General features: G+C 33.9%; 1 protein-coding gene across 50 annotated transcripts in view; it reads left to right on the top strand.

Moving 5' to 3' along the window:
- RIMS2 (regulating synaptic membrane exocytosis 2) overlaps positions 1–13,969 on the top strand; it is a 456,916-nt gene that overhangs the window by 284,812 nt on the left and 158,135 nt on the right. For 48 of the 50 annotated variants that reach the window (XM_058419196.1, XM_040054978.2, XM_040055074.2 and 45 more), the window contains 2 exons: positions 8,250–8,406; positions 11,629–11,745. In XM_058419196.1, coding sequence (XP_058275179.1) covers positions 8,250–8,406; positions 11,629–11,745 — 274 coding nt within the window. The remainder of the gene's footprint in view (positions 1–8,249; positions 8,407–11,628; positions 11,746–13,969) is intronic. The other 2 variants (XM_040054830.2, XM_040054812.2) reach the window with 1 other exon arrangement.

Here is a 13,969-nt window from a genome sequence, read left to right as displayed (position 1 = left end):
ACCAGGTGCTTGAACATCAGGAGGATTCTTATGAAGCACCTAGATTTACAACTTTGATTTAATAAACTTCTCTTTTGACAACTTGTAAAATTATGGTCTTTACAGTTCAATGAATGAGCCTACTTTCCTTACCTGAATTTCTGACATACCTTTATATTCATATAATACTTTCATAATTATCTTTAGTTTTTTAATATCTTTAAGCTATTGAATTTTTGCTGAACAATTCTACACCTTAGTTGCATTTTAATTCAGCTTGGCTGTGTGGGTAGGAAAATTTGATAGTTTTTAGGTTTTGAAATATTAATTTAGTGCCTTACTTTTTTTTGTGCTGCTGCCACTATGTTTGTAGGTCTTCTGGTTTAGTCTTGTCTTGTCGTACCATCCACTTTCCTTATAATTCCCTCTATCTTTTCAAGTTCCTCTATTGGTTTGTAGACTCATCAAAATCTTGGTTTAAATAGATGCGGTCTTTGCATGAAAGCATTTGTCTCTCTTTGTTTTCTCTCTTTCTTACTTACCCCAGTTCTTTCATTTTGTATTTTCAGGTTTTATCTAACATGACACTTTGCTCTTCTTCTGCCTGCTATATAAATAGTGCTTTACATGAAGTAAGCTTGTCAACATCTTTTGAGTATGCTCAGTGATCCTTTCCATAAAATTAATTCCTAGTATCACACCTGAACTAAACTCCAGAAACCTTCAAGAAAAATAAAAATTATCTTTTTGCTCCTCTTCAGTTTACTTTTATTCATAATGGTTGACTAGATATCCTTTAAAGTTCCCTTCCAATTCAAACCATTCTGTGATTTTATGGCCTCTTGGGAAAATTATTTACAAAATTTATCACTTCTTGTGGCTTTGATCTTAGCATGCCTAGAAAAATGTAATAAACTTCAGTCTGTTGTTTCTGTCAACAGGAAAGGCTTTTAAGAAAATAGTGATAAACAGATTGAAAAACTTCAATGTCTTTTTTCTGGCTACACATGTATTCTCCAATAGCAAGTGTCACAAAGGTTTATAACATATTACATATTTAAAATGCAATTTTTTTACTAGATTCTAAAATAGCTCTCTTCAAATATAATATACATTCAAAATGGGAAACACTAGAATAGAGTCTGTGTTATATTTCATCTTTGCTGGCATTATTCTTACTGTAGGATAATGGAATGAGCAGCATTAGCAGTTCTGGTTATGCCTTTAGATTGGTCTCAAACAATTTAAAGCATTTCTTGCTGTCCTGGGCTATAAACCTTGGCCCTCAAAGCTGTCTGTCACCAGCAGTGCTGGGTGGGAGTACATCAGCATCTACACCTGCCCTTTACAATGCTCTTATGTCCTTTTTGATAAAAGTGATACACTGTTTTACATTGATTTTTTTAAAATTCAAAAAATGCTTACAAAACGTCATTTATATTATAACAATAAATACAACTCAATGAAAGGCAGGTTGGCTTTTTGGGTGTTTACTTTTTCTTTCTAGTGTCCAAAGTTAGGCAAATTCAATGAATATGGACTATAATTTCTAAATAGTTTTCTTCTCAGATACTTTCTAGTGTATGTTGAACCTTGGGAATACAAGCAACCTACTGAGTCTGACTTTATGAATCGAGACGTATCGTCAAGATCATTTAAGCACAAAATTCTCACCTATTGTTTTTGTAACACTAAAATATTAAGCAAGATATTAATGTTTAAAATTCAGTTCTACACCAATATCTCATCTGCATTACAACAAATTATGTATTATGAAACATTTGTAATCTGAGATATGTTTCAACAGATGAATCATGGAATAATGTAAGGCAGTGAATGCTGTATAGACTGCATTACAAGTCTCTATATAGAGAAGAGCTTTTCCAAGTAAATGAATGCAGTCTCCAGTTTTGAGAAGAAAAACATTTATAGTGATAAGCTTTTATCATTAGGCAGAAGATAGCTGTATGTCTCATAAGCAAATAAGAGTACAAAGAAGTTATGTATTCAGAAGATAGTTAGAGCCAAGTAAATTAGGAAAAAAATATTAACCATCATTACAGAATTTATTATTGAACTTAAAAAAATATTTCTGTTTTTGAATAAGAATGAAAAACAATTATCCATTTTTTGCTTCACTTCTTAAAACACCTGAGGAATCCTTTGTTCAAAAGAATTCTTTCACTGTCATGTTGCAGCCTTTGCTGCAGAGGAAATGCCTTTTTCTCTATTTGCTGATAACGTGGGCTGAATTTTTATGCCTGAATCCTGTGGATGATTGCTTCTCAAAGCAGATGCAGAAAACACTTTGTTTACAGATTGAAATCTGCTGCCTACAGAAAGACACCTTACAGCATTAGCACACAGAGTGGATTACTTCTGTCCCTACTAAAATATGGATTTCATTGTAGATCACCAGCTAGCCTCAAATGGGAGGCTAGCCAAAAGCCCAGTAACTTCAGACATAAACACTGGCAAGGTTTTTATTTTATTGTATGACACCAAATGCCCTGCTCTAAAATCTGTTCTTTCTGGGCTCTCCCTTGAGTTAAAAATGTTAGTCTATGTATCACAAAATCCCCCTCCCAAACTGAAATTCAAGCCATGTTAAATGGTCCTTATGCTGACCCCCTAGATCAATGGATCTTTAACCATTTTCCTGTCTTTCAAACAAAATAATGTGTATATTATTTACAGCTTTATGCCTAATGTATAATAATTATACGTTATTATAATTCTTCAAGATTTTCTTTCATTTTTAGTTTTATTTCTTAATGTACACTTTCCATTTTACATGTTTATTCTCTTATTTAAATTTTGAATGTAATACTTTTTTATTTTAAAAAATAAAGAAATTCTTCGGTATCATTTCCTCAGCTGACAAATCATCTTTCTTTTCTCCAAATTCTCTCATTGCATTTCTTTAAACTAGTCAAAACTATTTTAAACTATAAGCTGTATTGCTCTACTTTGAAAGTAAAGATGTAACTTGATTCAAGTTCTATTTTCAGATTATTACTAATTATCGATAGCATTCTCTTTGAGGAAAGTTAAGGAAATATGAGCTTGCTGTGTTAGTTTATAATCTACCACAGTCCTATATCTATGGAGTGACAGAGGCATAAATAGGCAATGAAAATTGCAATGAAGTTGCATTCCTATCAGAGATGCTCTTAGTGGCTACTTCTCACATAAGGGAAAGACTCCTTGGGGTGGGTTACAGTTATGTTGAAGAGCACTTCTAAAAAGGAAATGCTACAAGAAAAGACTGATAAATTCCAATCAACAGTGTGAAGAGCAGGCTAATTTGGGGGACTTGCTGGACAGATGCAAAATATACATGAATGAGTGCTTAACTAAGAAGAAAGATCTTTACAGTAGTGGTTTGGGGTTTTTTTACCCCCAAGATTTGCATGTCACGCTGAGTATAGAAACAACATTGAAAACTCAGGAAGCCCTAGTTTATTGCTGTGTGGGAATACTTTTCCATAAGAAAAGAATTGTCTCAAGTGTAATGGGACCATAAATATAATTAGTTCTGTAGAGCTAAATATACTTGTGAGGAACTGAGCAAGTAACCAGTTGTTCCTACTGTAATATTTACTGATTACTTTCACTGTACATTCATTCTTCCCATATTTGCAGAATAATAATTTGATACCAAAAAAAATCCCCAAAGCAATGTGTAATGTATCTTCAACTTATAAAGTATTCAGATATTAATAATTCAATTTATTTGATCAGTGACTGTCAGTAATTTTTTTTAGAGGACATCTAAATTCTTCATTTAGATGTTCAAATCAACCTAGAATCTGAGCACATTTGTACAAAAGAACTGAACTCTCTCCAAAGTGCCCATGTGTGAAATCTTGGTAAGTTAGGCATTTCTGGCGATTTGATTATGTAATTGTTTTTAATTCGTGCTTGTTCCAAGCCCAACCACTGTGATTGTTAAAAAGTTAAATATGTGAAAGCTTGATGCCTCAATCAAGTACAGATGCTAAAGTGGAGAAAACACCACTTAGCATCAGTATCAGAAACAAGTCAATTATGTCACCTGTGATGAACAGCCATTCTAGTACTGCCTTTCTAGAACAATTTTCATACTAGGAGTTTCTTCCAAGTAAATCAAGCAGCAAGGCATCTAAATTAAAATCTTCATTAGTACGCCTCAATGAATTGTTTTTAGGGCTGTTTTAGGGCAGTTTATGTGAACCTAATATTTGGAAGTTTGGGATTTTCTGCAATTTTGTGCCTTAAAGATTCATAATTTAGTAACAATTCAAGCATCAGTATTTAGTTAACATGTATTCTGCATAGCATAATATTAGCAGAGTACAGCTATACTGTGTGGATTTATATTCTAAGTCAAATATATTAATAGTCTCTCTTAGATCAGATAAAACAAACTTCCGGTCTGAAGAAGATGTATTTAGTGTGCTTTGTAAAATCTCTCTTTCATATGCGTCAGTTTTTAGTGAAACTTTCCTGTGAAAGAAGAAGCGACATTATCTTTTTCATGTGCCTGTCTTTTACGTGTCTGCAGCTCACAGCTGTTTATCACTGATTATCTGTACACTGATTATCAGGTTCTGTGTACTCTCTATGTTGATTTAAGAGGCTTGCCATAGTTATAGAGCCTTTGATTCTATGGTAATGCCTCAATATTTATAGCTGCAAGCAGGATAATGTTTATCCTATTTTTACTACTGCTATAAATAACTATCTGCTTTGCTCAAGAGCAACTAACTGGTCAAGCTGACCTGTCTTTATGATCTGTCTTTTCTGTCTATAATTTCTTTTCATGAGAAAATGTTTTTACTTACCTTCTCTAACCTTATTTCCAGGATGTGCAATATTTTTGAAATTGGAAGTTAAATCATACAGGCAGTTAAATCAGAGCTACCAAAACTCTACAAAACTGAAGGATAGCTTTGAAATTACCTCATTAACCCATGTTAGTGGGTTTTCTTACTCAAACAGCTGCTTTTCAATGTGAAACCAGTTGACAAAAGAGGAGTTTGTAAATATAATAATTTTTGTTTTGGGTAAATTATAAATCTCAAAGTTTATTTTCTGGCAACAATATTATTAGAAAATATTTATCTATTTATTTGATCACAGCTAAAAACATCTAGTTTTCTTCAAAAAATGTAGCAAAATTTTATCAAAATTTATCAAAATTACTAGGAATGCTGATTGCTCCTGCCTTTGTTATTATCATAAGGAAGCAGTACCAGTGTTAGTTACCAGAAAGTACTGCATGTCTACCTCTAAATTGATGTAAAGCACTTATTTGATCAGGATTAGACTTGACAGTTAATTACAAAGTCATATATTTTGATTTATTGCAACAATACTGCTCAAGTGGTCAACTACGATAACAAATTAGAGCAGGAGGAGGCTTTTTGTTCCAAAGTAATAAATTTGTTTCTATGTGCAGATTTAATAAATTCAATAATTTTGATTTACTTATTCTTACTTCTAGATTATTTTTTAGCCTTTTTTCACATTTTTTAGAATTTTAAAGGAGATTCTTGTTTGTTTTTTGTTCATTTGTTATCTTGCCCTTCATTATGTTTATTCACCTAGAAAAACTTATGGTATTGCTCATTCCCCTCACATTTGATGTTTCTACATACCAAATATTATATAAGCTGCTGTTTTTTTAAAGGATTGACCTATTTTCTCATATTACTACTCTACATTGTTTTCTGTCTTGAAATGCAACAAGTCCTCCATGTGTATGTGAAATACAAAGAATAATCTCTGTTTTTTCTGTCAATAGATATGCATTATTATGATAATAAGACAATATTTCTCTCTCTGTTCTTGTACCATAAATCATGTTTTTTATTTCAATATCTCAAAATTTATAATAACTTGCTGCTCATTTATGTGTTGTGGATTGACCCTGGCTAGGTGCCAAGTGGCTGCCAACATGGCTCCATCGCTGCCCTCATGAGCTGGACACGGGAGAGGAAGTATAATGGAAGACTTGTGGGTTGAGATAAGGACAGGAAAAGATCACTCACCAGTTACGGCCACGGGCAAAACAGACAACTCAGAGAAATTATTTTATTGCAAATAAAATCAGAGTAGGATAATGAGAAAATAACCCCCCAAAATTTCAAAACTTTTCCCCCACTCCTTTCTTCTCTCTGGTCTCAACTTCACTCCCGGTTGTCTACCTCCTCCCTCTCAGCTGAATGGGGAGATGGGAACGGGACTTGCAGTCAGTTCATCACACATTGTCTCTGCTGCTCCTTCCTCCTCAGGGGGAGAGCCCTTCACTCTATTTCTCTGCTCCAGAGGAGACAGAGGACTGCTCATGGGAGATCGTCTTTCAAGAACTCCTCCAATGTCAGTTCATCCCATGGGCTGCAGTTCTTCATGAACTGCTCCAGCATGAGTTCCTCCCATAGTCCTTCAGGAACAAACTGCTCCAGGGTGGGTCACCAGGCCTGCCAGCAAACCTGCTCCAGGGTGGGCTTCTCTCTCTGCAGGTCCACACGTCCTGCTAGGAGCCTTCTGCAGGGTGGCGTCTCTGCTACTGTTACTTTAGCTCTTTTACTTCTGGTTAAAAAATTGTAGAATTGCAGAATGTATTGATTTCCAGACTGACTTGCAAAAAATTTATTTATTTATCCCCTACCCTTTACTAGTAAGTGGATAACACCCTGTTTCAAACACAGATAAAATTTCCACTGTCTTCCCTTTGTGATTTCAGAATTATGTTGCACTGGCCCCTATATGTTTTGTCAGTGCTTATGATAATAAATTTACTTCATATATGGGATAAAAGTCTTTATTTCATTATTGACTCTTAGCTGAGGATACACATAGCACGATTTGACTACTGTGTAGTGAGGAGAGACTATGTGATCCTCAGCATCATTATATTAGTGTAATGCAATGATGATGTGCTTTTTTTTCCCTTTATGTATCCATGCACACAAAGCAGTTTACATCTAACACAGGAGGAAGAAGAAGTTATTTATGGATTAAGATTGTTTATATATATATCCTTGGTTCTAAGGCCATACAGTAAATATGAATACTCAGTTGAAAATATTGAATATCCTTAGAAATATAAAGTGGAATGAATTAATAAGGTTTTGTTTAGGTCCTAATGAACATTTTCCAGGAAGAAAAATAAGAAAAAATCATGAGCAGAAGATTATTATACTCTTGGAAGATTCTCATGGGAAAAGTGTAACAGTTGCATGAGCCAGAATTTTTCCAGTGCCGGGTGGATCTCTCTAAGTATTCTTTACTTGGTTACTGTCTTCGGAACAAAGAAATCTGTTATATCAGTTGTCATAGCCACCAGGAACTCTCTGAAGATCAATTCCTGCTAAGCGTTATATTCAGGTTAACAATTGCAAATCTTCAATTTCTTATCATTATGTTTTAATATCATCCTCACAAAATTCAGGGAAACCTAGTTGAAATTGCTGTGTTTCTAGCATCTTTTTTTCCAGAGAGAGTATTGCACCATGGGGCAGTGAATTCAACTTTTTCAATTAGATGAAGACAATCACTTTTAGTACATCCAGTTTCTAAAAATTATTTTTGTTGAAAGCCTGTATTGAATGTCCATGTGGTAGCATTTTAGGCCACTGTAACTTGGAGGCTTTTGCTTAGACCATTTATGCCTCCTATTAGGCATATTCAAGATTAGGCCAGGGTGCTTGCTGTTTGTGAAGGAATTGTGGTTTTTAATTCAGAATTGTTAGCGAAATCTGATGTCATTGTGTCATTGTTACTTTGTTTCAGAAATACAAATATTTTTTTAACCCAATCTCATTATTTAACTCCATAGTAGCTTCCAATCCCAATTTTGTAAACTAAATTTTAGATTAACTTTTAATTATGGACATTTCTATTTCAAAAACATTATAGACAACATTTGCAATATAATTTTAATTAAAAATGTAATAATTAGCTTTTTTATTCAAAGGAAAATCAGTTTAATTTGTTTTATTATTAAAACATCATATCAACCATAAATTATAAGTCCCCAGTTTGGTGCGTGGTATTAATTTCTATACCTTTAAGGTATAACTATAGGAACTGTAATTGTACTTAAATAGAACATAACAACAGGAGTCAATTTCACGTCTGTATCTTTTATTAAAAAACCCAAGAACACATGATAACATTCTTGATCAAATCCCAGCTTCTATTGAGTTTCACGCTACTACAGATATGGCAGGAAGTTGAAAAGTGCACCTTCAGATTCACTGAATATTTGCATTTCTTTTTAGATTACCGACATAATGGGAGAGATCTTCAAAGTTCAACTCTGTCAGTGCCAGAACAAGTAATGTCATCTAATCATTGTTCTCGATCAGGGTCCCCTCACCGTGGAGATAGTATAGGACGGACTAGATCGTGGTCTCCCAGTGTCCCTCCCCCACAAAGGTAAACTCTTGTTTAACTTTGCAGTTATATAAATTAAAGTGGTATTGATCTTGTACCAATACTAGAAATAATCTCCAGGCTTTCAAAATGGCAATGAATTGGTTAGATATTACAAAATTACATAAAGCCAATAATGTTTTTTATTTCATTAGAGTGATATGCCTAATTTATATACAATTCTATGTTATTTATGGTTTATTATTACTATATTATTTATAATTATTATATGATTACATAATATTATCTTACTTCTACCTATTTATATCTAGCTTTTCTTCAAAATTCAGTACAGTCCAATCTAAGGAAAGAAAAATATCTCTCCAGGTTTTCATTTCTAGAGCTATCTACAGGTGCCATGTTTTATAGTATATGATAGTTCGATATTTCCTTAGTATTCATATGGCAGTGGATATTTTCAACCTTTTTATTTCTGTAAAATTAAGATTCTGGGGAGCCTCCCTTGCTGCCCATAGTAGCTTCCTTTCTACTGTTTTTTTTCATACTTCTAAATCATCAAGAGTAAACTGACAGACATAGAGTTTTGTAGTGAAAGATATCAACTCATGATCTTGGAAGATCTCTGATAAGTATTTATCTTGAGAAAATCAGACCAGGAAATTTCTTCCGAGAGCTAGTACTGCTGGATAACACTTTATAATTGATTTAATACTCTGCACGATGAGTTTTCTTAAGAGAAAGAAAGCAGAAGGACAGATGTAAATGGGAATGAAACCTCTATTCCAGCACTTTTGTTGCTATGTATGCTATGTATGGTGGATTTCCAGATGATGTAATTCAGTTGAAATGGAAGTGGAATTTATCTCTTTTGTCTGTAATGTTCACAATTCCCCTTTAATACTGAAGATCTGTAATCCAATATTTCCTGGCAGGTACATGTTCCTCTCCCTTTCTTGCAGTCATCCCGATTCTGTGTTCTGCTTTCCTTTCTATTATCTGGGTTCTTTTTCTTAAGTTAAAATTCTCTTCACTTCATAATATCTTATTTACATTTTTACTTACTGTTTTCTCTAATGGAGGTAGCCTATATGATATCCTTTTGCATTTGTGAAATATTAGGATTCCAAATTATCCCACATCATCTCATACAGCTTGCACACAGAAACTGTGTGTTTCTACTTGAAACCTAAACCCATCTAAAACCAAGTCAGCCTGACTTGAAATGAGACATAAATGGTAGAAACAAATGGGCCTGTTCTGATTTTTACTATACTGATTTCAGCTTAAGTAATTGCCTAAGCTAAATCTCCAAAGGTTTTTTGTCTCGATATAGACATAAATGTGAACAAAGTCTCTTTGTGTGTATGTTTGTGTTTCTATGTTTTTCTGTCTGCATGCATGTTGTGTGCAATTTGGACAGAACTTTTACCCAAGCTGGTAATTAACACTTGTTTAACAGCATTGAAAAATCTACTTTTCATTTTCTTGTAGTCCTGGATTTCTTTACATGTTCAAAATCTCTTCCTTTTCAACTTTCCTAAAGCTAATTTTTAAAATATAGTTTTGAATGTATTGCAGCTGTTTCCTACAATGTCAGAATCAAATGCATTATTTGTATAATATTTCCCTACCCACACACCAAATGAATTATTTGAGGACTTTTTGAGCTCAGAAAATTGGGTTACGAGAGCTTGAAGATTCGTAGAAGAGAAGTATAATCTATGGGTTACAGAAATATCTTTTTTAGTTCTACTGAAAATGAAGGTGTATTCAGGAAATCGGTAAGAATTATCAATCACATCTGCACCCTGTTCAGGTGAATTTGTTATGCATGTGCTGCTCCTAACTGCAGTGAGCATTCTGCATGCCCTGAGATTTCCCATTACTGACACCTCTGGAGCCGGAGGTTTTTGGGCCATAGAAGCTTCTGCTATTTCTTAGAAACCATTTTGCAGTCCTCAATCCTACTTAATTTTGTTAATAAACTCCACCAAAGACCCACTACATCGTAGATGACAAGAAATTTTTACTGCTCTTGTTATCCTTTACTAGCCAGAGTAAACTCAGTATTTGGATTCATGAATGCGAGAGAGAAAAATGCTTTATGACAAATGAGGTGGAGCTGAAGGCAACAGTTTATGTGTAATGCAACATCTTTATAGCACTTACATGCAGAAATAACTTCATGGCAGCGGTAGTGAAGGATACGTGTACAAGTTAACACTAGTCAGAAACTGGTAAATGACAAAGGATAAGTATTACAGGTACCGAAAGGGCAGACAAAGTGACAAGAAAGGAAAGGGGAACTGAGTGATATAAAACAAAAAGAAATAAAAAAGGGAAACTAAGGCTCACACTAGTGCAGATTGCAGAAAAGGACAGGAGACAAAAGAATTTACTGGTCTAAAACTTGAACTTGTGCAGAGGGAAGCATCCAACTGGTTATTTTCAAAGCAATACAAAACAATTATGTTTTCATTATCCAATAATTATTACAGTTATGCATTTTCTCCTATTTTCCTGTTTTTGTGGATTTGTTTTACAGAGCATAAAAAGTAAAGTTTCTGTGTGTCAGTAGGTGTTGATAGATAAACTGAGCAAAACAATCGATAGGGAAATCTTTGGTCTCAGTTAGTACAGGTGATTGATGCTCTTTAACCAAGCCTGAACTATGGGTAGCACTTACAGTTAATTAAATGGTTATGTGTTTTTTCAGATTTTTTGCTAGTGAGATTACAGAGTAAGTTTTCCAGGGCAAAACAAGCAGCTATTTTTAAATTCAGACGATAGTGTTTTCATCAGGCTGCACCCTACTGTAACAGCCACAAAACCCCGTTGTATCTTACTACAGTTTACGTCTTTATAGTAAAACCAAAATCAAGAACTCATGAAAATTTGTTTACAGTGTATGTTTCTGTCAGAAATTAATTTTTGCTTGAAGTCTGGAAAGAGTAATGTAATACTGTGAAAGATTATCCTTTTCAGTGAAGGAAAAAAAAAGCTTTCCTCTTATTTCCAGGAGAAACACATTGGAACAAAAAAGAGAACTCTATCCCTATCATGGACTTGGCACCATTTTCTAAATGAGATTTTTTTTTTTTCACTTTCAGATTTAAAATTATTTTACTTTAAATGTTTATAAGAGTCTGGTCAGCTAAGAGATCTTGTTACCAACATGATTGCTGATAATTGTTTGTACAAACCAGTGAGAGGATGTCATCCAGGCACACTCAAAACTCAGAATGTGATCTCTTTTATCCTCAGTCGGAATGTGGATCAGGGACTGCGAGGGACTCGATCTACTCCTGCGCATTACAACACCCTGAACCGAATGGACAGACACCGCGTTATAGACGACCACTACTCCCCGGACAGAGAGAGGTAAGTGTCTGGCTGGAGTTAGAAACAGCCGTATCCTGCACGCATCAATGTGAGTAACTTCAGTGTGGTAGCTTGCTAAAGTAAATTGCATACCTAATCCCAAAGATTAGCATTTCTTGTTTATCCACTGGTTACATGACATACATTACAAAATGTCAGGGCACATAAGGCTGACAGAACTGTCCAGTCAGTGTATGTTTGCCAGGAGGGAATCTAAAAAAATCTACAAGAAAATGTATAATATAAAAGTTGAATAGTTTAGTTGCCCATTTTTATAAAAATATTCTTCTGTGTTATAATAGTGAATTCTTTAAATACTAAATATCTTAAAAAAAAAATCTATCAGTAGACCTGGTTGTTTTTGCTGCTGAATAAAGAGGCATAAAAATAGATAATTTCAGCTCAGTGTTAATGAAATGCTCCTGCTGGATACCATGCAGTTCACAGAGGTAACAAAAGTATATTCTAGAACTGTGTTCTGTTTTTGTCTTTGCTCAATCTTCTGAGACACTTTGTTAAAAAGAAAAGAAAAAATTATTAGGGCATTGTCACTGAGACACACAAAGCAGTCACACGCAGACAAGAGATTTTCGCAGAGGTCCTTCTGATCCAGCTCCCAGCTGAGAGAGCCGAGAGAAGAGCGCCCCTTTGTTTATTTCTTACTTTTTATACATTTGTGGGTCTAGCAGAAGATTGGCTTTTTGGGGTTTCCACCCCTCAGCCTCAGTGGCCAGACCAATTGTCAGTTACAATTGTTTTCAGGTTAGAAATATGTAAACAAAGGACAGAGAATGAAAAACAAAGGATTTGTTTATGTTACATCTGTGGGAAAGGTAGAAAACTGCTCTTAATATTGTACAATAACTAAAAAGATTTGACTCCATTTATGAAAATCAAAAGGCTCAGAAAAACTCAGAAAAACCAGGGTAACAGGGCATCAGGTATGAAATCGGAATCTTTGTGTTTAGAGGCATATCTGACTAATGTTTTACTTAATGGAACTTCCCAAACAGTAAGCAGAGCTTTAGCAATCTCTATGAATTTTAACAATATAAAAGTGAATTGCAGAAATCATTGAACAATGTAGTTAATTTTGCTGAATTAATTGTGGCAATGACTTTATGAGATTAAAAGAATTATTGGTCTTTTCCACCTCATTGTCTTCAGGTAGAAAATCAAAACAAGAAGCATTTATTGCCTTTAATTTTTAATATCTTTCAGCTTTTTTTGCACCAAGTTTAAATTCCTGCACTTTCTAATGAGAGTCATAATTTCTAGCTTTTGTCTCATTTTGTAATCTTGAGTAATATATGACTAGTATTTGAAGTTAATATTTTTACAGATAGACATTACAGGTTATTCTTCAAGAGACATCAAAACACATCTTTGGGGTTTCTAATTGTAATACAAAGAATTTGAGAAATCAGTGGGTTTTGTTAGCAGTATTGAACAGAAAAGGTTAGTATTTCTTAAGAGTCCAGTAATGTGTTGGTCAATGATTTTATGGAATGCAAGACAATATTTTTCAGAGGATTATAATATTTTAATTTCAGAAGATAAAAATAATAATTAATTGTTCCCAAAGACATGTTACAAAAAGATATCAAAAGGAATTAAACCCCAAATCTATTCAAAGTGATTAGTAATTTAATTTGGTTAATAAAAATGTCAAATGGGCAAGAATAAAGTTAATGAAAAAACAGTGAAGTGTTTATCATCCAGAATAGTGACTCTATTCATCATAAGTACGGGAGATCATAAGTCAACCTTCTTTTTACATTAAACTATTTAATATTTCTGTTTAAATTATGGAAAAAAATTTATTCAGTTGTTTCATTAGAATATCATCTTCATACAGAAGGCAATAACTTGAAGATTCTGAGCTGTTTCCTTAAAATATGAATGCTTTTGGGATACAATGTTGCATTGATTTTTAGACCAGTCATCCTTGAAACAGGATCTAATCTTGTCCTTAGAACCTTTGTATGCCTTAAGGAGTGCTGCTGCATTTGCTCACTGTGCAAGTTCATTTGTTGCCTCCCAGATAAAAACATAGCTGGGAAAGGTTGCTTGAAGTACTGTGCCACAATTTTTTTCCATCCCTTCAGTCAAATAATCCCTGCTGGACTGACTTGATTTGGAGAAAAATAATAGGTATTTTTTAGAATATGTCAGAAAACAATGTCAGAAGGTTGTTGGAGATGAGATTAGTGAATTTTCACAA

This window comes from Hirundo rustica, chromosome 1 (assembly GCF_015227805.2).
Source record: "Hirundo rustica isolate bHirRus1 chromosome 1, bHirRus1.pri.v3, whole genome shotgun sequence".
Taxonomy (NCBI): Eukaryota; Metazoa; Chordata; class Aves; order Passeriformes; family Hirundinidae; genus Hirundo; species Hirundo rustica.
The sequence above is the reverse complement of the archived record's forward strand: the minus strand, read 5'-3'. Positions and strand labels throughout refer to the sequence as shown.